The 26,205-nt window shown below is 42.3% G+C and overlaps 1 protein-coding gene across 3 annotated transcripts in view; it reads left to right on the top strand.

Annotated features, from left to right (window-relative positions):
• Nucleotides 1-25,966, top strand: part of LOC126094913 (glutathione S-transferase D7-like) — a 91,968-nt gene extending 66,002 nt beyond the window's left edge. For all 3 annotated transcript variants that reach the window (XM_049909557.1, XM_049909556.1, XM_049909555.1), the window contains exons 5-6: nt 15,523-15,690; nt 25,596-25,966. In XM_049909557.1, coding sequence (XP_049765514.1) covers nt 15,523-15,690; nt 25,596-25,754 — 327 coding nt within the window. In that variant the 3' untranslated portion in view covers nt 25,755-25,966. The remainder of the gene's footprint in view (nt 1-15,522; nt 15,691-25,595) is intronic.
• The last annotated feature ends 239 nt before the right edge of the window (nt 25,967-26,205 follow it).

The following is a 26,205-nucleotide window of genomic DNA, read 5'->3' as shown; positions in this document are numbered from 1 at the left end:
CTACATATACCACGTTAAAGACATCCGACCATGTCTTATGGGGCACATCTGTGTACCTGTACCTCAATATCTGAAGCTGTTGACGCCACTATGTACCCTACCGGGACTGGTAACAACACTAATGCAGTCTGGCGCCCGCTCTACCTATCAAATACCAGCCGATGACGTCTACATATACGAAGCTAAAGACATCCGACCATGTCTTTTGGGTGCTTCACATATTTTGTTATGCAGTGTATTATGATCGCAGCATCATTATAGCTCAGTCTTCTGCAAATAAATCTTCTCTGAATTCATTAAACAGTGTTTCGCTAGAGCTATGACGTCATTCTTTCTTTTAAGTTCCCCGACCCTTTCTGTTACACTTGGGTACGGGCCTACCGACCTTATTACGATACAGACAACGCATGTCTGGATTTGTTACATGTCTGTTGTCACGCATACTCCAAATACGGCTCGAGTACACTAGAACTGGTCGGACTACCGCCTGTTATGTAATACTGCACCAGTACACTAGAACTGGTCGGACTACTGCCTATTATGTGATTTCCTTTACACATGCATTGCATTTTAACCTTGTAATCGGATAATATCGGATTCGTTATCTTTATTGAGGCTATTATCTCACACGTGTCCAGCTTTAATGAGCGCTGCTATCTGTGCAAGTGCTTGAAGATTTGGCCGGTAGGATGGACTTCAGAAGCGGTTGGGCTTCCGCTGTTTAGGAAATGGCTGCAGGGTGTGGAACCAGAAATGCCAAAGTTTACTACTGAAACTGAATCACATGAAGTCCGAAATCTTTTGTACAAGGTGGGGCCCTCATGGCTGGAGAGGAGCGGAAGGAAGGTCTGAACTGTCTGCGAACAGGGAACTTCACTTGGCCACACTCCTCAGGCCGCCCCCAGGACCCCACGTGACCGATTCTGTTCCTGTGATTGGTTTCGTCCTGTATAGTTGATTGACAGCGTTAGCGATGTTTGTCCATGGCGTTACTTTGTCAGCACAAGTTCACATATCACGTGAATAGAGCGTGAAGCGGCTGGCATCCGGCTAATATCCGGTGTCAACCAAGGCAGACCTTGTTGAAGCTTAGGAACGACTTAGCGAGTTACCCATTAATGAAAATTTAAAGAAATAAATCGATTTGTTGAGCATTATACGTATCCACCTTGTACACATTAATTATACCAAGTGGAAATCTTGTTCAGATTTTTCTGAAATTTGCTACGGTTGTCCAGCGATGATACTTTTCTGTACTACCTTATAGTGCTGCTGATCCTAGCTGGTAAGTAGTTCATTTATTCAACAGTTCATGTAGATTGAAAGCATCGGAGGTCCTATTACGCTTTCACCGGGCACACGTGATGTTACTTTTGTTTCTGTAGAACTTTCACAGTCCAGTATAACATACTGGACTCCATTAGTCAAATATTCTTGGAGGAAATCACATGTCTATGAAGATACTCCGTACGATCGAATCTTTATTAGCAGTTGACGATGCTGCACTGTGTCAGCGCCTTTCAGCATTCTGGAAATGCAGAATCTGTCTCAATAAAACAATCTCTTTTCCGAGCGTGTTTAATATGATGTAAATGGGTCTAAAAAAAAGTAGATATTACCAGTGACAACAATAGGGCGCTTATGATTCTCAGTGTTACACTTATAATGAACAAACAGACTAGATTAAAAAGATGTTCTTGTACTCTTGTATAATCTATGGATAGGAGTGATAATTTATCTTGTACGAGACGCGAAACCGACTTCTGTCCAGCTTTTTTCTCCCGATTTTAGCGTAGTTAGTCTACTTCCAGCTGTTACTCGGAGCTAACATTTGACCCCATCCCCCTACGTCCTTCCCAAGATATAAGGAAATACTAGACTCACAGTTCTTACTATCGTATTCATCTGCAGATTGTTCAGTTTCACTATCATGATCGCTTTCCATTAGTTGACCATCTTCATTTGAATTAGATTCTTCAGAATCAAATACGTCATTTTCATCATTCTCTGCATCTTCTTCGAGCACCTCATCCACACTTCAGGGTCGGAAGGCACATCCCCTCTTCTTTTCTTCGGATCTGACATCACTAAAATAAAAACATATTTATGAGTATCAGTTTCTGTAAATTATAGGCATGTTGAAGACCGCGTAAGTAATCACTTTAGTTAACATAGTTATTTTATTCAGATTAATAAAAATTGTAAATATTGTATTTACAACGAATTTACTTTGAAAAATGTTAAAAAAAGGAAAACACCTACCTTAAAAAATTGTTACGTAGATAGGCGCGTGGTGGACAGTTGTACCCCAATTCACTTCAACGTCCTGGTGTCTGTGTTTAGCTGTTCAACTGACGTTAACTGCAAACGGAACTTCAACAATGCACCAATTTGAAAGGTACTGAGCGTGGGAACGCTGCAACTTTAAATGTAACGGAAATAATCACAGTGTAAAACCGCTGGCTGACAGGTGTACCCCATGCGCCCACTCCTGGGTTAATGCAGATGAGTAGGACAACGATCCTGTAATGTTACAGTATAAACTCTGTCAGGTCGATTAATCTCTTGGTGTAACGTTCCGTGATACGGAAAAAGCACGTCAGGTCGGCTGTAGGGAAGGCAAACGGTCGATTTCGGTTTATTTGGAGAATTACGGGAAAATGTTGCTCATTTATAAAGGAGAACGCCTACAGATCACTTATACGACGAACTGCTGAGTACTGCTCGTCTGTTTGGATCCCCACCAGGTCAGATTCAAGCAAGACTTAGTAGCTGTTACGAGGCGTCCTCCCAGATTTGTTACCGATATTTGCGATCAGCTCACGAGTATTGTGGAAATGCTCCGTATGCTCAACTGAAAATCACTGGAAAGAAGTCTGTCTTTTCACGGAACACTACCAGGAAAGTTTAGAGAACAGGCATTTGGGACAGACGGAAGAACGTTTCTACTGCCATACGTACATCTCGAACAAGAGTCACGAAGGCAAGATAAGAGAAATTAGAGCTGTTATGAAACATACAGACAGTCGTTTTTCCCTCGCTCCATTTGCAAGTCAAAATGGTTCAAATGGCTCTGAGCACTATGGGACTCAACTGCTGAGGTCATTAGTCCCCTAGAACTTAGAACTAGTTAAACCTAACTAACCTAAGGACATCACAAACATCCATGCCCGAGGCAGGATTCGAACTTGCGACCGTAGCGGGCTTGCGGTTCCAGACTGCAGCGCCTTTAACCGCACGGCCACTTCGGCCGGCATTTGCAAGTCGAATAGCACTTACTAGCAGTGGTACAAAGTGCTCTCTGCCAGGCACCATATTGCTGCGGAATATGTATGTATACTCCATTCACCGAAACAAGAAACGTATTGTAAACACAGCAAGGCGCGTGACCACAGCGCTCCCGTCGAGGGGTGTACAAGGCAGTGAGGTCAGAAATTAAAAAATGAAAGTCGTGTTTTTTATAATTTGGCACCTGAGCATGATAAAATGATCCGAGAACTACCTACCGACCCCTTTTTTACATTACATTAAAATTTATTGTCACTGAAAAAGAGAAATATTTAAGCTTTCAGGAAAAGTTGTTTTTTCGCGTTACTCTATATTCATCACGCCATATCTCCTAAACTGTGTGTCGCACAGCAAAATAATTTTATAATTGCCTTCAGTACTATATGTTGATGACGTCCGCAAATTTTCTGCGCAATAGAGTCAGTAATTGTGAAGTAATAAATTAAAATCTCACGTCTGATGCAGAACTTTTACCAAATCATCATCCGAAATATAGTACGCGACAAACTTTTCCCCTTTAAATTTTTTTGTTGGGGTGTAAGCGAGAAAAGTTTCAGAAAGGTTTGAATTTAATTTTGTAGTTTTTTCGAATGCGATGGGTGCAACCGTTTGTCCTTTACGAGTGGAAACTCAAATGTGGAAATTAGACTGCATTATAGAGGAGAGAGAGAAGAGCGGTTTGTTATAAACCTCAATGAAAACAGTTCAAGTTCGACTGAGTGAACCTTGTTTCGTCCTTTCTCATTATTATTACTGGTATTGTTATTAAAATTAACAATTGTGTGTGAATGGAGCGTTTCGTTAGCAACCTGAATGAAAATAAATCTGCTTCGACAGAATGAACTCAGTTTAACATTATTTTAACATTATTGTTAAGTTTATTTCGTACATTGTTGCCCAGGTTTCTCACGGTCCGCTGTAACATCTCGGCAGCCAGCTGAACGCCGCCAGCCGCAAAGCGTGCGCCAAGGATTTTCCACACCCCTATGTATCACGTGAACACCGAATGCTTTCTCTGGAAACTAGCGTAGTCACTCACGTGACACTGTTTATGTTTCGTCCCAGCTCTCGGTGAATAGACTTGTAGTCATAGTTGTAAACTCACTGGTTGGTGGGAGCTTGTGCAGTGCATTGTTGTTGTCGTTGTTGTTGTGGGTAAGTGCGTGGTCATGGGAAGACAGAGTGCGAATCTCACAGTGGTGGCGCATGGGTCACTTATTTTTCGCCACGAGTTGCTTGGTACGCATTGGAATTCAGTCACGTCTTATGTGTGTGTAGCCACATTTCCTTTGAGAAGCAGTATGGTATAAAATGCAAGGTGAAAGGCTCACTTTCTAAAAACAAGCCTGAAACTGTCTGCCATGTGGTTACAACTGCATGTATGGCAGTGAGAAGTGGAAATTACATTATTTTTTCGAATGCTTTAAAGGCCACGCTACACGCTTAATATGACGTGGCACTATTATGACGAGGAAAAACATTCACTGGATCGTCATTACAGCACCAGCCAGAAAGAGGATATGACTCATTTGCCTTCTCATGAACGACAGTGAATGCAGCCTGAACTGAAAGCGGCAATTAGGGAAAAAAAACTGAGTTTACAGTGAGAAGAGTGGTGACAAAGTCTTTTATGATCGACGTCACTAATTACACTGTGTGATCAAAAGTATCCGGACAGCCCCAAAAACATAAGTTTTTCATATTAGGTGCATTGTGCTGCCACCTACTGCCAGGTACTCCAAATCAGCGACGTCAGTAGTCATTACACATCCTGAGAGAGCCGAATGGGGCGCTCCGCGGAACTCACGGACTTCGAACGTGGTCAGGTGACTGGGTGTCAGTTGTGTCATACGTCTGTACGTGAGATTTCCACACTCCTAAACATCCCTAGTCCACTGTTTCCGATGTGAAAGTGAAGTGGAAACGTGAAGGGACACGTACAGCACAAAAGCGTACAGACCGACCTTGACTGTCGACTGACAGAGACCGCCTAGAGTTGAAGAGGGTCGTAATGTGTAACAGGCAGACATCTCTCTAGGAATTCCAAAGTGCATCCGGATCCAGTGCAAGTACTATGACAGTTAGGTGGGAGGTGATAAAACTTGGATTTCATGGTAGAGCGGCTGCTTATAAACCACACGACACGCCAGTAAATGCCAAACGACGCCTCGCTTGGTGTTAGGAGTGTAAACATTGGACGATAAAACAGTGGAAAAATGTTGTGTGGAATGACGAATCACTCACGGTACACAATATGGCGATCCGATGGCAGCGTGTGGGTGAACGTCATCTGCCAGCGTGCGTAGTGTCAACAGTAAAATTCGGAGGCGGTGGTGTTATGGTGTGGTCGTGTTTTTCATGGCCTCTTGCACCCATTGTTTTGCGTGGCACTATCACAGCACAGGTTTACATTGATGTTTTAAGCACCGTCTTGCGTCCCACTGTTGAAGAGCAATTCGGCGATGGCGATTACATCTTTCAACACGATCGAGCACCTGTTCATAATGCACGGCCTGTGGCGGAATGGTTACACGACAATAACATCCCTGTAATGGACTGGCCTGCACAGAGTTCTGACCTGAATCCTATACAACACCTTCGGGATGTTTTGGAACGGCGACTTCGTGCCACGCCTCACCGACCGACAACGTTCCTCAGTGCAGCACTCCGTGAAGAATGGGCTGACATTCCCCAAGAAACCTTCCAGCACCTCATTGAACGTATGACTGCTAGAGCGGAAGCTGTCATCAAGGCTATGGGTGGGCCAACACAATATTGAATTCCCGCATTACCGACGGAGGGCGCCACGAACTTATAAGTCATTTTCAGCCAGGTGTCCGGATACTTTTGATTACATAACGTATATGAATTCATTGAGTGTCTTAATGCAAGGGAAGAATCATTTGGTAAGAGAAATGGCGGACAAGATTAGTGATATCAATAAAAAGCAATCCTGTGGAAATGTCAACTTCAAGTTCATGAAGTGAAACATTTCCTGTAACTCGAGGCAGTCATTCAAAATGTTCAGATGTGTATGAGTTCTTAAGGGACCAAACTGCAGAGGGCATCGGTCCCTAGACTTACACAGTACTTAAACTAACTTAAACTAACCTATGCTAAGAACAACATACACACGCGTGCCCGAGGGAGGACTCGACCCTCTGGCGAGAGTCGCCGCGCATTCAGTGACATGTCGCCTCTAACCGCGCGGGCACTCCGCGCGACAGGCAGTCATTCGTGGACCAGACATGATGACTACGTTTTAGTAATTGAAAATTTCACTATGACTTCTCAAAGAGAATCCAAGAAATTGCACAAATGTAGATGGATTTCGATTTATTTGTCAGGCCACTTTCGCTTTTCACTGTTGATGTACCTCATTACTTCCGACGTGGGGTGATAGATGTACAGTGAAGCACCCAGATCAGCAACCTGTTTGTCCAATCCAGAAATTTACAACGCTTTTATAAAGTGTTACCCCAAAATCAGTATCCTCAACTGCACAGACAAGCCGCTAAACTTATTTTGAGGTTCGGTTCAACAATCAGTGTGAACTTTTTTCTTTTCTTATGAAAGTGACTAAGTCCCGCCAGCGTTCACGTCATAATAGGTCATAACTGCGTAACTCCGTGTGTTTGACTGTACCACGAACCATACTTCCAGAATTATTATATGTTCTAAAGTTAAAACTTGTGTAGATTTACAAACATTACTACGTAACTATCATATTAGATTTTGAGTTCCGTTCGCGTGCTTGCGTGCTCGCGTGCTTGGGTCCACCTTTTTGCAATTACATAAATTATTGTTTTGTCTTATGAGCCATATATGTTTCACAACAGTTGTGGGGTCCTCAGTGGCTTTTTAAATTTTATTTTACTTTTATTTTAGAATGTGTGTCTCCTGTGGCTGCCAACCAAAATCAGCCACAGGTCTACGTTAGTACACCATGTCGTCACTGTAGTGTCTGGATAGTCCTGTGCTGTGACCTCCTGCATCTTGCTAATTTGCTATGGCTAGGACACATGTGTTCAAGCCACAGCAACATAGTGAGACTCAGTGTTTACAAACTAGCAGGAGAAAACGTTCAGCTCAACTACACAAAAATGTATTTGGAACAAACAAACTTGTGACAGCTCAGGACTATCCAAATACTACAATGATGACATGGTGTGCTAATTTACACCTGTGGCTCATTTTGGTCGGCAGGTACAGGACACACACAATGTAAAGCAAAAGGAAAATAAAATACGAAAAAAGCCATTGAGAATGCCACAACCGGCGAAACATGTTTGGGTGATAAAACAATAATTTGTGTACTTGCAAAAAGGTGGACCCATTTGTAATTCATTATCGCAACGTAAAGATAAATGCCTTTATATAATGCTTTTTGTATATATGGTCACCTTAATAGCATTAGATAACAGTTATTTAATCCAGTAATAAAAGTAAGCCGGCCGGAGTGGCCGAGCGGTTCTAGGCGCTTCAGTCTGGAACCGCGAGACCTCCAAGGTCGCAGGAACGAATCCTGCCTCGGGCATGTTTATGTGTGATATCCTTTGGTTAGTTAGGTTTAAGTATTTCTAAGTTCTAGGGGACTGATCACCTCAGCTGTTAAGTCCCATAGCGCTCAGAGCCATATTTGAATAAAAGTAATTGCTTTGGCAGAAAAATAAAAAGTTAAAAATACACACACAGCATAAATGCCTGCTTATAAAAGCATGCTGCAATATTCTTCTCTTAGAGGTAGCTACACTTTGCTGCAAACACGCCTTCCTAAGTTTCCTGCATGTGTAGCCTTTAGTAGTATAGCCGTCTCACTCACAGCTGCTCAGAATAGCAAAGCGGTGGGGTAAGCTGTGTAAGTAGGCTGTTTAGGTTTTCTTATTGGTAACGCCACGTAGCGCTCTATATGAAAAATCACTGGCTGTGCTGTGTGCAGTCTGTGGCTAGTTTGCATTGTTGTCTGCCATTGTAGTGTTGCCAGCAGTGGTGGATGTGGGGAGAGAGATGGCGGAGTTTTGAAATTTGTAAGACTGGATGTCATGAACTGCTATGTATATTATGATTTTTCAACACTATTGAGGTAAATACATTGTTTGTTCTCTATCAAAATCTTTCATTTGCTAACTATGCCTATTAGTAGTTAGTGCCTTCAGTAGTTTGTATCTTTTATTTAGCTGGCAGTAGTGGCGCTCGCTGCATTGCAGTAGTTCGAGTAACGAAGATTTTTGGTGAGGTAAGTGATTTGTGAAAGGTATAGGTTAATGTTAGTCAGGGCCATTCTTTTGTCGGGATTTTTGAAAGTCAGATTGTGTTGCGCTAAAAATATTGTGTGTCAGTTTAAGCAGTCATTTATAATTTTTCTAAGGGGACGTTTCAGCTGGAGCGCTCAGCAGACTCAAGCGCGCTCGTGCAACTGAGCGCCCTCTGAGAGTGCAAATGTTGGCCAGGTCTGATCTGTGTGAAACAGCACTGTAAGTTCTCTTAGTTGGAGGGGTTGTCATGAGGTTTAAATTAGTACCTCGAAAAGAAAATAAAGTTAAATGATTAATTTTTTGTTTGTTTGTAGGTACATTTCTGCATTCGTGGTACACATTGAAATTCCTACACCACAGTCCGGCAGCACATCACTAGTGGAGCCAATAAAAACTGCCATGACTGATCTCCATTTTATCAGTGGGCTGCGTTATTTTGTTTAGGCACCTCTAGCAGCACGCTACGGTACTGTGGTTCCGGAAATGGTACTAGGATCGCAATAAAAAAAAATGGAAATGAGCGTTTGGCGTCATTGGCCGGGAGGTCCCTTGCGGGACATGTCCGGCCGCCTTGGTGCAGGTCTACATTCGACGCCACATTGGACGACCTGCGCGCCGGATGGGGATGAAATGATGATGAAGAGAACATAACGCCCAGAAAATCTCCGACCCAGCCGGGAATCGAACCCGGGCCCGTAGGACGGCAATCCGTCACGCTGACCACTCAACTATATTTTTTTTAATCTCATTTTTGCTCTTTATTGTTCGTTGAATTTGTTCGGGGCGAACGTCCGATGACACCCGTTCAGGTTCTTCGTTGATCCGATCACTCAGTTTTTTATTACAGAGGGTATCGGGGCGAATTTGTGACTACTCAGAAATTATTTGACGGTACTAGTAACTAAGATTGTGGGAAAGACGATTACAACGTTGGGAGATTGTGGTCAGACGTTGACCGAGGTGGCTGCATGTAGAGCGTTGTCTTAAGCTTTCCCTTGTAGGGCGAGTTTTTTGTGGACGTCTTTTTCGTTCGAGTATGTCGTGGAGCATAAGTGATTTTTAACATTGGTTGCTGTCGGAACTGCGAACAGAAGCATTACGCAGAATTTATGTTCACACATTGTCGTAGGATTTGTCGACCTGGAAAAAGCGTTCGACATTGTAAAATGGTGCAAGATGTTAGAAATTATGAGAAAATTAGGGGTAATTTATGGAGAAAGATGGGTAATACATAGCTTAGAAATTGTGAGAAAAATAGGGGTAAGTTATGGGGAAAGATGGGTTATACATAGCGTGTAGCCGGCCGGGGTGGTCGAGCGGTTCTAGGCGCTACTGCCTGGAACCGCGTTACCACTACGGTCGCAGGTTCGAATCCTGCCTCGGGCATGGATGTGTGTGATGTCCTTAGGTTAGTTACGTTTAAGTAGTTCTAAGTTCTAGGGGACTGATGACCTCAGAAGTTGAGTTCTATAGTGCTCAGAGCCTTTTGAACCATAGCGTGTACAAGAACCAAGAGGGAACAATAAAAGACCAAGAACGAAGTGTTCACGCTAAAAAGGCCTAAGTCAGCGATTTTGTCATTCGCCCCTACTGTTGAATCTGTAAATTGATGGACCAATGACGAAAATAAAAGAAAGGCTCAAGAGTGGAATTAAAATTCAAGGTGGAAACATGTCAGTGATAAGATTTGCAGATGATATTGCTACCCTCAGTGAAAGTGTAGAATAATCTTTTGAATGGAATGAACAGTCTAATCAGAACAGAAGATGGTTTTAGAGTAAATTGAAGAAAGACGAAAGGAATGAGAAGTAGCAGAAATGAAAACAGCGAGAAACTTAACATCAGAATTGGTGATTACGAAGCAGTTGAAGTAAGGAATTCTGCTACCTAGGCAGCGAAATAACCAATAACGGACGGAGCAAGGAGGGCATAAAAAGCAGACTAGTACTGGCAAAGAGGGCATTTTTGGGCAAGAGAAGTGTGCTAGTATCAAACATAGGCCTTATTTTGAGGGGAAAAAAATCTGATGATGTCCGTTTGGAGCAAAGCATTGTATGATAGTGAAACATTGATTGAGGAAAAAGGGAAACAGAAGAGAATCGAAGCATTTGAGATGTGTTGCTACAGAAGAATGTTGAAAATAAGATGGACTGATAAGCTAAGGAATGAGGAGATACAGTGCAGAAACGGTGAGAAAAGGAATACATGGAAAACACTGACAAGAATGTAGGGTGCCATGACATGGGCACTTACACGTTAGCTTACCAACATTTTAATAATAGGGGGACTGGCAAGGGCATCAGATGGTGACTCTATTGAATTATGGTAAATATGAGGCACTCTCGAGCAGTATTCCCTGCATGTCTACATGATTAAGTCACTAACTTAAAGCGTTGGTGAAAAGTGTCGGAAGTGGAGAATTGTGGAATATTAAGTCTGCAGCTAGCCGTAGCTCGCCGGGCCGCCGTGGGCGGCAGGTAGCGGTCACGGGAAACGCGGAACAATACGGCGCTTTTGGGGATAGCCCGGCATCCGGAGCCACCTGTGCTGGGCAACACGTGGCGAAGACGGGAATTTCGTTTGCCTAGGGGCAATATGACCTACTCGATCATTGGGTAGATCTCAGAAATGCCGTTGGAAGGATTTCGGCGATGATAGAGCAAAAAATGTTCAAATGTGTGTGAAATCTTATGGGACTTAACTGCTAAGGTCATCAGTCCCTAAGCTTACACACTACTTAACCTAAATTATCCTAAGGACAAACACACGCACCCATTCCCGAGAGAGGACTCGAAACTCCGCTGGGACCAGCCACACAGTCCATGACTGCAGCGCCTCAGACCGCTCGGCTAATCCCGCGCGGCGATGATAGAGCGTTCGACATTGGCCGAAACGGGTTATTCTTCCTCCGTGTTTTATTACGCGTGTGAGACGGGTGAATTGTGGGGAGAGAGGACTTTGCCTTCAACCATCGAGCGGTAAGGGCTTGGAGACGGCGTCTTGGCCATCCTCTTATACGGTCTGTATCGCAGCACTGCACCAACGCGTGTTCCGTGCAGAGTTCTGCGGTTAGAGCTCTTTGTGTGCTCAGAAGCGAGATTTTCACCAACGGTTAACCACTTCCATCAACTTACCTAATATTCTTGATCTGGTAGTTATCCTTGCGAGGTGCCGAGTATTTATGAACGGAGCTGCCAGTGAAACGGGCGTGTAATTGCAAATTGTTAATGTGTCATTCTCAGGAGTGTGTGGGTGGACAAAGAAATTCACATTTTTTGTGTAAGTTTTGTCAGTTGTGGGGAATATCAAATTAAAATGCCAGTATTATAATCGAATTATCGACCTCATTGTAGCTGGCATTTACCCTGTCCCAGTAAGCTTTACATGTACTCTACTCACTGCACAGCTTGCCCAGACGAGAAGGAAAGAAGGTTTTCGGTCTTCTATGTCAGCGACGGACAAATGAGCTTACAAGAAGAAAGGCCGGGTGGTAGGATTTCTGTTAAGAAATCAGGGAATAACTTACACGATACTAGAGGGAGCTGTAGACGGTAAAAGCTGTACAGGCAGACAGAGATTGGACTATATACAACAAATAACTTTTGGCTTTGGTTGCAAGTGCTGCTCTGAGACGAAAAGGTTGGCACAGTAGAGAAATTTTTTGTGGGCCGCATCAAACCAGTCATAAAAGACTAATGTCTCATTTAACATCCCCAAAAATGGAACAAAGGGACATTGCGTCCTGTCTCCGTTTTCCCTCCCTTTACACACACACACACACACACACACACACACACACACACACACTCCGTCTTCAGGTCACAAGTGGCCCATCGGGACAATCCGACCGCCGTATCTTCCTCAGCTGAGGATGCGGATAGGAGGGGCGTGTGGTCAGCACACCGCTCTCCCGGTCGTTATGACAGTTTTCTTTGACCGGAGCCGCTACTATTCGGTCGTGTAGCTCCTCAATTGGCATTACGAGGCTGAGTGCACCCCGAAAAATGTCAACAGCGCATGGCGGCTGGATGTTCACAGCGCTTAACTTCGGTGATGTCACGGGAATAGGTGTATCCACTATGGCAAGGCCGTTGCCTTCCCTCCTTTTAGAACAGAGACAAATTCAGTAACACATGGAACAATTTTTTTCTTGGCAAATTTCAGGTGCTGAAGAAATGTAGAATTTGTTGTGGAACATCAACTTCGCCCCTACAGTTTAATGAAGTTCCGATAGGTGACGGCGCTGTACGTAGCCTTCATAATGGCTTTTCTAACGGAGGTGTATTCCAAGCAGAGACCTGTCATTGAGTTTCCTTTAGCAGAAAACCAGAGCATCGCAGATATTCATAGGCGCTTTCAGGATGACTACGGACCTGTCAGTGAACAAAAGCTTGGTGAATCTTTGGCGAGGCATCTGCCGTCTATCACAGTAAGGTCATGCAAGATTGTCTGACCTCCCGCGCGCTGCCCGGCCGCACACAGCTGTGACCCCTGCAATGTTGGGATGTGCGACCACTCTCATTCGAGGTGATCGATGAATCACAATCAAACAGCTCGCCTCTCAAATGAACTCATCCAACAGTTGGAGTACTGAAAGGTGTGTGTCCGCTGGGCTACTCGCAGCCCAACAGAAGGTCATAAAAGACCACGAAGGGCCATCTTGGATGTAACGAGGCTGATCGTGGCAATCGTTTGTCGAACATCGTCACAAGCTCGGACGTCGACCATTAGCGCAGTACTGTGCGGGCGTGCAGGCCCTCCCTGTAAGGTAGCGTAAGACCGTCATATTGAAAGGAGTTTATGTTAAAAAATAGGGTTTTGTAACCAAAAGAGAAGGTAATAACATGGCGTGTGCCAATTCTGAATACAACCAACCTACTTCCAGAAAAAAGTGTTGCATTACTTATTGAGCGCCCCTCACATGTTAGGCTAAAATGTAAATGTAGTGTGACTAGGGCCTCCCATCGGGTAGACCGTTCGCTGGGTGCAAGACTTTCAAATTGGCGCCACTTCGGCGACTTGCGCGTCGATGGGCATGGAATGGTAATGATTAGAAAAACACAACACCCAGTCGCTGAGCGGAGAAAATCTCCGATCCAGCCGGGAATCGAAATCAGGCCCTGAGGATTGACATTCTGTCGCGCTGACCACTCAGCTACCAGGGGCGGACGTATGTTAGGCTGATTAGAGGAATTAATCAATTTCTCATTCAGGTACCTGCTCATGTAACCGGTCCCGGCTCTACTTATTTTGGTGCCGTAGACAAATGATGACGATAATTCTGGCGCAGCAGTCTGGTGGAAGTCTTTCAATTGCTCGTCACTTCGGCGTCATGTGTGGAACTATAGTTTAACGTGGAATCGGAATCACCTGTCGTTACTGCTGAAACTTCACATCACTGAGAGGTTATGGGTATGTTAAAGGGAGTCTGAAGTATTCTGTAGTCCAACTGGGATTCGATTTCGAGACCTCACGGTTTCCAGGCACGCGACTTACCGTTAGACAACCAAACCTGAGAGGCAAGTAATATAAGTGGCATTTTCTTCTCCTCAGACAATACCGTTTGAAGCCGAAAATCGGTTCACGAAATACATTAATGCCGTAGAACGTTCACACTTTGTTCCTCTCAGAATTTCTTACTTACCTGATCCATCCATCTTAATTTGGGCTATATAATATTCGGTATTATCTGAGGATGCCCTTTTAAGCAGAAAAATTGTTCACGAAATAAATCAATATAGGCGAATATCCACTATTTATGTTTTTCATTGACAAATATGAACTTATTGTGCCAACAGCGAAGGTTGAATCCCGATTACTCTTTAAAACAGTAGCTTTGACATTTCCCACTGTATATGCATTGTTACTGTTATTCTCTTTTAAAAAGTTCACAGATCCAACAACAAATTTTGTAAGGGAGCGTATGTTCTGTGATGTCAGCGCTAGAACATCGAGATTGTTAAACAGTCCTACATGAGTCCGGTTAATTAACATCATATATGATCTGTGACCTAAAATATTTTTGTCATGGGATAATCTACCTAAAGTATTCTAGTATGTTACATCAAGAAATGATAGTGTGAAAAATAGTTTCTGCGTATCACTGGTGCTAATAACCTTACAGTTAAGGCAGCTGCATTCGCCTTTTGCAAGAAGTCGTGAATACAATCCTTCCACCAGAGTTAAGAATCGGGTATACTGTATTATACTTCAATTAAAACTCAGTTTTTCAATTGTGAATCAATATCTGTTTCTCTGAAGGACATTATTAATTACAGAATACAGATCATATTTGAATCATCCTCAGTTATATTTGTGTTATTCACAAACAAAACAGCCCCAGCGTTAGCAGTTGCAAGTTACAGTTTAAGACAGATAACTATTGTATATCTGGAAAAGAAGCAGCACTAGCGTGGAACCCTGAGGAACACTCCATGTTTCATTACTCGAGGGAGATGCGAGCTCATTTCCAGTGACTTAAAAAGCTAAGGCTGTGGTCTGTATTCTATTATCCATTTAAGAAAGACTGAAACAGCTGAATGTCTTTACCTAATTATGTTCAAATGTATGATATACATAGTCAAAATCCTCTTTTTGCTTCATAGAAGATACTCAATATTCATAGCTTTTTCTATCCATCCCTTTCACATAAGGAGGAATATAACGTCCCATATGGTCACCCCGAAACCAACAGCCTGACATTAGCAACGATATATGTGCTCACGTGGCCAGCTTAGTTACTTGTATCGGAGGGTGTAGTTATAAAGTAATAAGTAAATCAGTAAAGTAGATTATGAATAAATTACGATGAGAACAGACACACTGTGCAAATGTAGAATCTGAAGTTTCCTATTTTCTGATTTCGTGTGAATGTCTGTATTTTTATCGACAGTGTCCAGTCATTATAAATATCCATTACTGTGTGTTCCGAAGTTTGTGTACCTGTACATTATATTGCTGACGCTTTCATCAATTGCAGTATCCGGTTTTCTTCCTGGGGAAAAGAAATGTGGATGCGGACGCGAGAGATGCCATATACGAGGCTCTTGGAAACCTGGAGAAGTACCTGGAGCCAACTGGATGGGTAGCTGGAGACCATGCGACCGTGGCCGACATATCCTGCTCGGTTACAGTTGCCAGTCTGGAGGTAAGCTGCACCACAATGACAACTCAGTGGCGTTACTCTGTTATTATCTTGAAGAGCAGTACTTCTGTTAGAAAAATGGAAATACGAGCTGTTATGAAAAAGTTTCCGATGTATTTGTATGTTGATTAAAATTATTATGTCTTACCTAGACCTTATTGTACATCTTTATGCTCAATACCAATTTATCTGCCACTTTTGAAATGCGTCCTGGATGCCTGTCTTTATTAGCATGTTTAGTACCCTCTGCGGTTCTGCTTAAGCCTCCTCCACTAAACAAAATCACTGCCCATTCAGTTTGATTTTCATTTTGGGAAAGTGTAAGATGTCTTACGGAGCAAAGTCTGGAGATTAAGACACGTAGAGAACAACTGTTACCTTCTTTTTAGTGAAAAATTGCTGAATTACGTAGGCTGTATGCGGTCGTGCTTGTTTTGATGGAGAACCTAGTCCTTCGTACACCACATATATGGATGTTTTCTGTTTATCTCCCTCCTCAATCATCTTAGAACGTCGCGGTAGAACACTTTATTCACCACCTAGTCGGAGGAACGAATTCTTTATGAAGGTTCTCGTCAATATACCACATCACCAAAGAATTAAATTTACTGTCGACTAGTCTAGTTTTTTTTGGCCATGATTAAGGAGCACTTCTACACTACATCTGCTGTTTTTTTTTTATTCGGAGTCATAGCCATTAACAAAACTTCTGTCGCTGATAATGACCTTTGAAAGAAAGTTTGAGTCGTCTCCAAGGAGCTGTTTACGTTCCCTTCTACAGACTTCCACGCGTTGTGTTCTGGTCAGCTTGTCTCCATCGTGCCACAAACTGCGCCGCAATTCTTCTCATGTCAGTTCTACTAACAGAATACACTCAAACGTACACTACCTCAGGTCCCAGATGTTAAAGAGGTCTTAGACAGCCTGTCTACAATCTGGCAGTACCACACCTTCACTTCCGTGGATGGCGATTGCAGAAGTATCGAAGGGATCGTCATCATTGGGCGATATTCTCCCGTTTTTGTAATGCTTGTGCCAGTCACAAAACTATTTCTGGCCTAAGGCGCTGTTTCCAAATGTTTTGACCCGTTTCTGTAGTGATTTTTATAATTTTAAAAACAAAAATTTGTACAGACAAGTTGCACTTTCAGATCAGCCGTCGCAAACCACAATGAAAATCCTATCGCCAACAACTACCTAAACCAACCTGCTCGCAGTCGCTGATGATACTGATTCAAGAAAGATGTATGAAGAGAAACAGAGTGGTATTTCTGCGTACTCGTAACCATTTCAAAATTCAAATTTTGAGTACGTTTGGATACCATCTTATAACTCCGGAACGTGTCGAACAATTTTAACCAATCTTAATACGCAAGAGGTTTACTGTCTGGAAAAATATACTGTGGGGATGAGATTCGCTAGATCAGTACTAGTAGAGGTTGTGGGTAACGGTAGAGGAGTTACATGCCTGGATCAATTTCACCCAAACACATGTACATGAACTGGAAATAACTATCAGTTAGGTAAGACATGTCTGTCTCCTCTATGGGTGAGGAGGAGATGGTAAGGGTATCACAAATAGAAATAATCGGAAGTATTTAGATTAGTATCAGGTCCACATATTTAAGGATCCGTAGTATTATTGGTGAGAGCCACAATGACATTTTAATTGATCTCAGTCGAACAGAACTATGCAAAATGTTTTGGAAATTTCTTGGGTTGGATGAAGCAGGAGAAGGTCGGAAACAGGAATTTAAATGTTTGATGTCCAGTCGATGTTAAGGTTATTAGAAACAGGCCACAAACTCGGACAGGAGATGGATGAGAAGGGAAATCATGCCATGTTTCTATGGGAACCATCCTGAAATTGGCATTAATTAATTGCGGGAAATCACGGAAAACCTAAATCATTGTGGCTGGATTCAGATTTTAACTATCATGCTCCTGAATGTAAGCCTAATTTCTGAACAACAACCACTGTGCCAGCTACATATTGAGGAGATCAGAACTATAATTGTTAATTGCTCCAAGATAATGTTACAGAGCTATTCTCTCTCTTCCTCCCCCCACCCGCCCCCTTTCTCTCTCTCTCACTCACTCACTCACACACACACACACATACACACACACACACACACACACACACACACACAAATCTGTTAGGTACCCACAAATGAGCTTCATAAGAAGCTTGTGTATGTTGAGGAGTTTGTCTCAGTTCATTAAAGTTTCTCTGGATGAATAGATTTGGAATGTTTCTTCGAAGAAGGGTGCCTTTTTAGAATCTTTATGTACTCGTATGTGGTAAGTCTGCACCTATACGAATAACTTCTTATGGTAACCGCTAACCATGAGTGTACTATATGCGACCAAACTGTAATCATTGGTGCTATTCAAAATGCATAGCGTTAGTTATGTAGTTGTAAAAACTGTAGATGACAAATGTGGAAAGAAAATTACATTAAACAGTTCGGACAAGCGCAGAACTAGGACTGGTCTCATGTTACAAGATATACTATGAAGCCTCAATGAAAATGATTAACAATTCAGTTACCGCAGTTGAATATATGGCCAAAGTTAAAAGCGAAACCATAAAATCAGTTAAGGAATGTGAGAATTTATTTACTACAAAGAAAGCTACGGAATAATGTGAAGGCACTCAGATGTGCTACATATGAATTAATCATGTCCTAGAAGTACTGCGGAAGATTAATTTGGACAGTTCAAAGGATACAGCGACAGAATACGTACCAGAAGCCATGGCCAATACCATATACATACAACAAATGGCTCTGAGCACTATGGGACTTAACATCTGAGGTCATCAGTCCCCTAGAACTTAGAACTACTTTAACCTATCTAACCTAAGGACATCACACACATCCATGCCCGAGGCAGGATTCGAACCTGCGACCGTAGCGGTCGCGCGGTTCCAGACTTAAGCGCCTAGAACCGCTCGGCCACACCGGCCGGCTCGTACAATATCTTACAGTTACTCGATTCTCTACTAATAAAAAGTAAAAAATATAATTAACTCTCTCAAAAGCAAAAACCCACATTTGTTGAAGGTTTTTCATGTGTATTACTAAAATTATTCTCTACAAATACACAAAATATGCAATACATCGCTATCACAGATAGACTGAGGCATACTGTTGTCAAATCTCCTGAAAAAAAGTGCTAAGATAAATGTAAATAATACTAGGCCAGGCTCATTGCTTGCGTTCTCCTCAAAGTTACTGGAAACAAGAACGCACTTTTGATGGTTTGACGGGAGGGGGGAAGGGGGGAGGAGTAGACCAGGGATATGGAGTCTTTTTAATATTTTGGAAGACGAATGGGGACTTTTAAGTAGCTATGCAAACGTCCCAGTTCCGACCCTATCAAAAATCTGTGTACTACTGACTTTTAAATGATTTTCTTGAAAGAAAAACACCCAAGTACGCTATATTTTTTCTTTTCATCGTCCTACGTGCAGAAGGTCGCATTAATAAAGGCAAGGACTGGTCGCAGTGGAACATTATTTTCAGAATGGGTTGGCTGATTTGGGGGAGGGGACCTAACAGCAATGTCTTCGGTCGCATCGGATTAGGAGAGGATGGGGGAGGAAGTCGGCCATGCCCTTTCAAAGGAACTATCCCGGCATTTGCTGGAAGCGATTTAGGGAGATCACGGAAAACCTAAATCAGGATGGCCGGACGCAGGTTTCAACCGTCGTCCCCCCGAATGGGAGTCCAGTGTGCTAACCACTTCGCCACCTCGGTCTGTCAGGATGAGGAACAAAGAAACCACTGTAGGGGCGCCACAGGACGATACCGGAACAATTCTTGTTACATCTTATTGATCTTCCATTATGTATCCAAGAAGCGGAAATAATTTTTTTTGCCGAGTACTATAATCAGGCTTAATGGAGAAATCTTGGTACCTGGAAATTGAAATACAATGTTCTTAAAAATTAGTAATTGTTTTTCTGTAAGTGGACTAACATTGTATTTATACAAGGTGTTTCACAATTCATGTTACACACTTCTAGGTGTTGTCGAGGGGACAGAGTGACAAAATTACAGGCTCCGGCGCCTGTAAATGTATATGCAGGGTAACAATTATTGAACTATATGAAAAAAACTTAAATTAGTTACAAACTACGGCGTCCACACACTTTATTCAACGCATAAACTTCATTACAGATATTTACATTTAAGTAATGACATGTTCGATATGCCTGTCATGATAGGCAATGATGTGGCGCAGACGAATAGCGTTCTGCATGATCCGCTGAAATGTCGGAACATCGATACCGTCGATGACTTCCTGAATGACTGTTTTCAGCTCAGCAATGGTTTTTGGGGTTATTGCTGTACACCTTGTCTTTAATATAACCCCACAAAAAGGGGTTGCATGTGTTCAGATCGGGAGAATATGGCGGTCAATCGAGGCAGATGCCAGTGGCTTCTGTGTACCCCAGAGCCAGAATCCCGTCCCCAGAGTGTTCCTTCAGGACATAAAATACTCTCCTGCTTCGATGGGGTCAAGCTCCTTCTTGCATGAACCACAACTTGTAGATATCAGTGTCACTTTGGATTACAGGTATGAAATCATCTTCCAAAACCTTCACGTACCGTTCGGTAGTCACTGTGCCACCAAGTAATATCGCACAAGTTATTCCGTTACTGGACATTGCACACCACACAGTCACCTGTTGAGGGTGAAGAGACTTCTCGATCGCGCAGTGCGGATTTTCTGTCCCCCAAATGCGCCAATTTTGCATCCAAATGAAAGTGGGCTTCGTCGCTAAACCAAACCATACAGCGCGTACTGATTCTCACCATTCCCCGCGGCCATCCGTCCAGTTTGAACTCCTAACGTAAACGGTTCAGAATTTACGACGATTTTATTTATTGTTCTTCAATAATTGTTACCCTGTATATACCGGGTGGTTCCGTGATGATGTTAGAGACGTTCAAGGATGATGGAGAAGGATAAATGTGTTAATTTCAGGTAAGGACCACTGCACTGGTAATGAACGAGCCGAAAGTTATCAGTGAAAACCGTTCTGATATTTCTGACGCTGGAATACATGTACCAGTATTTGATTTTGGAGAGGATAAAGTAATAACAAAAGTAATTGAAGGTCACCTCAAATCAGCAGTACATCTGCTAAACCATATATGTACAGAATATAGTCTTGAAACATCGTTACATAAGAATAAAGTTACAGTGTTTCACGGTATATTCCCAGTATGGTCGGAAATAGAATTACCAACGAAATACGTCTCTGCTGTTATGATTTTGTTAATGATATACATGCAAAGATGCCCAGATTTCAGGAAATACGTGGTGCAATAAACGTAACACTTAGCTACAAGACCGGGAACTTTATAAAAATTAAACTTCATAAAACTATGTTTATGGAAGCGAGAGTTGCCTAAATAAAAATAAAGATGAGAGCAAAGCATAGGAAGCAGAGATTTGATTATCGAGGAGAGAGAAGTGCTGCAGAAGTAGAAATTTAATAAAGAATGAAAACACCTGAAATGAACTGAAGTAACTGGCTAATAACAATGATATAACTGATTGAACTGCAACCTAAAAGGAAGGTGGAACATTGGTTTTCCATGGAAATGATGAACATAAACTTTGTGAAGACCAATCAGACGGGTATGTGAATCCTATATGTGAGGTGAAGCTAAACATGGTGAAAATCTTCCCCAGAGATTGAATGTTTCAGTAACAGCAAAAGGGAGTCATGTAAAATATTAATTACATAGCTGGAGTGTTTGGAACTAAAACTAATGGGTAACTGTCGATATTCAGACATGTGGAGGATGTCTCATTGTTCATAGTACGTCACGCATAGACTTACACTGGCTTCTTCCTACATCCATCAAGGGTATATTTTGTGTACTTTGTCGCACCTGCATGGGTGGCATATCCTAACCAACAGGAAGTTTTAGTGAATTTCGAAAATTATTTTTTATACAATTTCAAATGACATGGCGACTATATACATACAAATATTGTAATCTTGATTTAAATAAACCTACTAATAAAGGATACCACGGGAGCTGGATGAATTCCACCGCAGAGAGAACAAATTATTACAGTATCTGACTGGTTGTGTGAGTTTTTAATACTGACGTACCGGGTGGTTATAACTAAAGTGCAGCTACTCGTGGAGATCCAGTGTGGGCAATCATTATCGTATAGCGGCGAAATTTGGTATATATGCTAATGCATTTATGTGGAACCGATTTACACTGGGAAATAATTAGTTCAAATTTTGGTCACCAGGTGCAGATCTGACGCTGTGCACTGCTTGTATGACGGTGTGACATCCACGCTGTCATTTGACAAGCCATAACGTGAGTGAACATTATGCTATCGAGAAGAGGGACTGCGTACTGTCAGTGACACTCTTTTGTGTGAACGGCAGCAATTACAGTGCTACTTCGAGAAAGTGTCGCCGTCTGAAATCTCTGAGGAAAGGACCGATGTAGTTAAGTGGTTTAAAAAAGATTGCAATGAAATTCGAAAACTCGGGCGAGCATGGTGTGGCACCTGGAAGAGGAAGGTGCCATCTATCCCAGTTTAAGTTATTGACGAGGTTGGTGTTGCTGTAACTGACCACACCACATGTGCCCCAAGCAGTGCTAGTGCTCGTGCAGTATCACGAAATCGTCAACAGTATGGAACGTTCTGCGGTCTATATCACACTGGTAAGAAGATCCACGTGGTCTAGCAATTGAAACGTTATGATCCACGACAACGTTCTGATTTTGCTCTCCGGCTTCTGGCACGGATCGAGGTTGATGGTATGTGGCCAGGCACATTTTAAACTACAGGCTGCAGTGAACACACAGAACTGCTGAATTTGGGGTACTGTTAAAGCCTTTGTTGTGCACAAGAGCCATTGCACTTGCCGTAGGTGACTATCTGGTGTGAATTCAGAAGCACGTTTAATCTCAGTCCGTTCCCCTTTGAAGGGAATACACCTAGAAGACGTGTCAGGTCGACCATGACATCTGCACGTTATCATGAGAGCGTGTGATTTCTGCTTTCGAAGAGCGCTGCTGTGTTTAAATCACGGTTTGCAAACAAGATGGGGCAACACCTTATGTAACTCACCCATTCAAGGACGTAGCTAAAGGAGGGGGGCGGGGGAGGGTCCAGAATGTCAGGACACCCATCCCCTCCATCACCTAAATGAAATTACACATGGCCTAGTCCCCAAGTATTGGAACTGAAAAATATTTTTGTTTTTAATCGTACAACGAAAAAGCGATATGCACTATTGATAGTCAGCAAGACCAACGATAAATTTAAACTATCTGTGCATCCATAGCACTATTTCTTCAAAGTCAGTACCGCCATTACACTGTTGTTTATTTGCAGTGTTCAAAAATGGTTCAAATGGCTCTGAGCACTATGGAACTTAACTTCTGAGGTCATCAGTCCCATAGGACTTGGAATTACTTAAACCCAACTAACCTAAGGACATCACACACATCCATGCCCGAGGCAGGATTCGAACCTGCGCCGTAGCGGTCGAGCGGTTCCAGACTGTAGCGCCTAGAACCGCACGGCCACTCCGGCCGGCTTGCAGTGTTACATTTACACTTACACAATTATGATTTCGGCTTCAAAGTGCCATTATCAAGTGTTTTAAGTGTTATATTGCCTGCGATGGCATACTGTCGTATTAAAATACACTATTAGACGCATTGTCTAAGAGTCGATATTTCTTGACTGCAGTCAAGATGGTGTACACAGTAATGAAACAAAACAGTAGGCTCTGCCAGAAATATCGACTCTTAGACAATGTGTCTAACAGCATTCTTTTAATATGACAGTACGCCACCCCAGGCAATTTATAACACTTAAAACACTTGATAATGGCACTTTGAAGCCGAAATAATGATTGTGTAAGTGTGAATATAACACTGTAAATAAACAACACTCTAATGGCGGTACTGACTTTAAAGAAACATATTATGACTGTGGCCCCGCATTATGAAAAAAAAAATCATGGAACTATTCGCTATCGCCCATACCCGTTTTAAACCAGACAAACTGCTGGCCTTGCTTGAGCTCAGCTATTGTTTTATTAATCAATTCAGCTCTTACTTGCAGTTGAATTTAATGTACGTGCTACAGTTTCTGCTTTGGAAGAGAGCAGCTGCGTCTAAGCCACTGTAATCATAGAAGATGAGGTAACACCCCATGTTACTCTCCCAGTCAAGTACGTAGCTAAAGGGGAGGAGGGTCCAGTGCGTCCGGAACCCCTCCTCCCCAAATGAGCTAAATGAAATTGCACATGGCCTATTTGCCATGTAGTGAAACTGAAAGATATTTTGATTTTTAATCATACAACTATCGATAGTCAGCAAGGCCAACTAAAGATTCAAACTACCTATACATCCGTAGCAGTATTGGCTATCGCCCAGCCCCATTTTAGTCAAGACCTATTGATGGTCTTGTTTGATCTCAGTTGTTTTGCTAATCAGTTCAGTTCTTACTTGCTGTTGAATTTAATGTATGCGATACCGTTTATAGTTTTTGTACTGTGTGCTGTTGTGATGGTTTCTAATTATGGATATGTTTGTAACAAGATAGAAGAGGAAAACCGCTTTTGATTCGTCTGCTGGCGTTATGCTGAGTCAAAAATAAGTACACACTACTGTAATAGCCTAATTACCTATCTACGACAATTTAATGTTAGTACTGGAGTCGTTATGTGGTGGCTGGTAGAACTTTGAGACTGCGGTATTTCAGTATTTCACAAAGCAGTGGAGTGGTACATAAAATTAAAAATAACATATAATTAAAATCATTGCATGAAAACATTTCGATTTTTCTCTGTTGCTCAAAAATCACGTTAATCAATAAAAACTTCGCCCAAAAGGCGATAGTTGCATTTCTTTAAAAAATTTACTCAGTATTCTATCATGCCCAAATGGCAAAATATCGCCTAATCTGGTCACATGGGCGGTATTCAGTTATGGAAACCAGTTCCGGTACGGAAAGATGGGGTGAAATTTGCGGAGAGCAAAAGGGGCATGTGATGAGAACACATTCTGTCGATTAGCTCCTAAAATATTTTTTCACCGGGCTGCCCGAATCCGTCCGCGCCAACTGCCACTGCAATCCTCCCTCCCCCATTCGTCCAAAATTATTTATGCTCTTGTAATAATCCACACATATTATAAAAATGTGTGTGTGTTTGTGTTTTCTTAAGGGACTTAACTGCTAAGGTAATCAGTTCCTAAGCTTACACACTACTTAACCTAAATTATCCTAAGGACAAACACACACACCCATGCCCGAGGGAGGACTCGAACCTCCGCCGGGACCAGTCGCTCACTCCAGGACTGCAGCGCCTCAGACCGCTCGGCTAATTCCGCGCGGCGCAGCATTGTGTATGACTTTTAAATTTATTACTTCTTTGCTTCTAACTCAATGCGCAACACATTCTGTCGACAGTATCCACTTATGCCACTGAATGTACATATTTTTTCTCACTTTATCTCACGTAGATCAGGAGATATGACATCATAAACACCGAGATTCCGCATTAACACATTAGTATATCTAAGTTTCGCTGTCATACGTTGCTTACAGCCCAAACTGGACATCTGTGAGCACCTGCACTTTAATTATAACCACATGATATAGTAATTTCACCGAGTAAATGGCAAGTAATGACTTCAGACACACAGCCTAATGGAATGCAACTGTGTATTTACTAATTGTCTCTTATGTTAAGAAACACATCAAAACGTAAAACTTTACACCTAAAGTTTCTCTGTTATTTTAATTGTCATTACTTCACACTACATGTGCAACAGCAGTGATAACTGTTCATCAATTTAATGAGCAGAATTGTCATTACATATTTCTCTGTTCAACAGGCGATAGGAGTGGACATGAGTGCTTATCCGAAGATTCGTGACTGGCTGAAACGCTGCAGAAGCACATTCCGGGGCTACGAGGAAGCAAACGCGGAGGGCGAAAAACTTATCGGAGACGGCATCAAGAGCCTCGTGGGGCCCAAGGCATACTTGAGATAGGTGTAACAGATTGTAACACATCTGACTTTTAACAAAAGGAACTTCCTGAATTGCTACGGCAGTGCTGTCAGTGCTTTATTCTCGCAGAAAAATTTAGTTAAAAAATCTTTAGAATGTGCTGACAGCAGCGCTGTCCCTGTTTTAAATGAATGAAAATATGTCTACAGTGACTCAAAGATGTAAGTGAGATTTGTTAATAAAGGAAAACAATTCCTGTTTGTGCCCATGGTCATTGTGAATATTTTGTGGATAAAACCGTCTGAATCCCTTAATAAATTTGTTTATGTCTTCATTCTTTTGGCTACTGTTCTCATCATATGTCTGTATTTAAGACTAAAGAAACATGAAGAGCAACAGATATTTATTGAACAACATCAGCCTACAAAACAGGAACAATTAAAAATATTTTTAAAAATGTTCACTCAGCAAAGATAACGTAGAACTTGCTAAA

This window comes from Schistocerca cancellata, chromosome 8 (assembly GCF_023864275.1).
Source record: "Schistocerca cancellata isolate TAMUIC-IGC-003103 chromosome 8, iqSchCanc2.1, whole genome shotgun sequence".
Lineage (NCBI taxonomy): Eukaryota > Metazoa > Arthropoda > Insecta > Orthoptera > Acrididae > Schistocerca > Schistocerca cancellata.
Note: the sequence above shows the minus strand (reverse complement) of the source record. Positions and strands in the feature narration are given on the sequence as shown.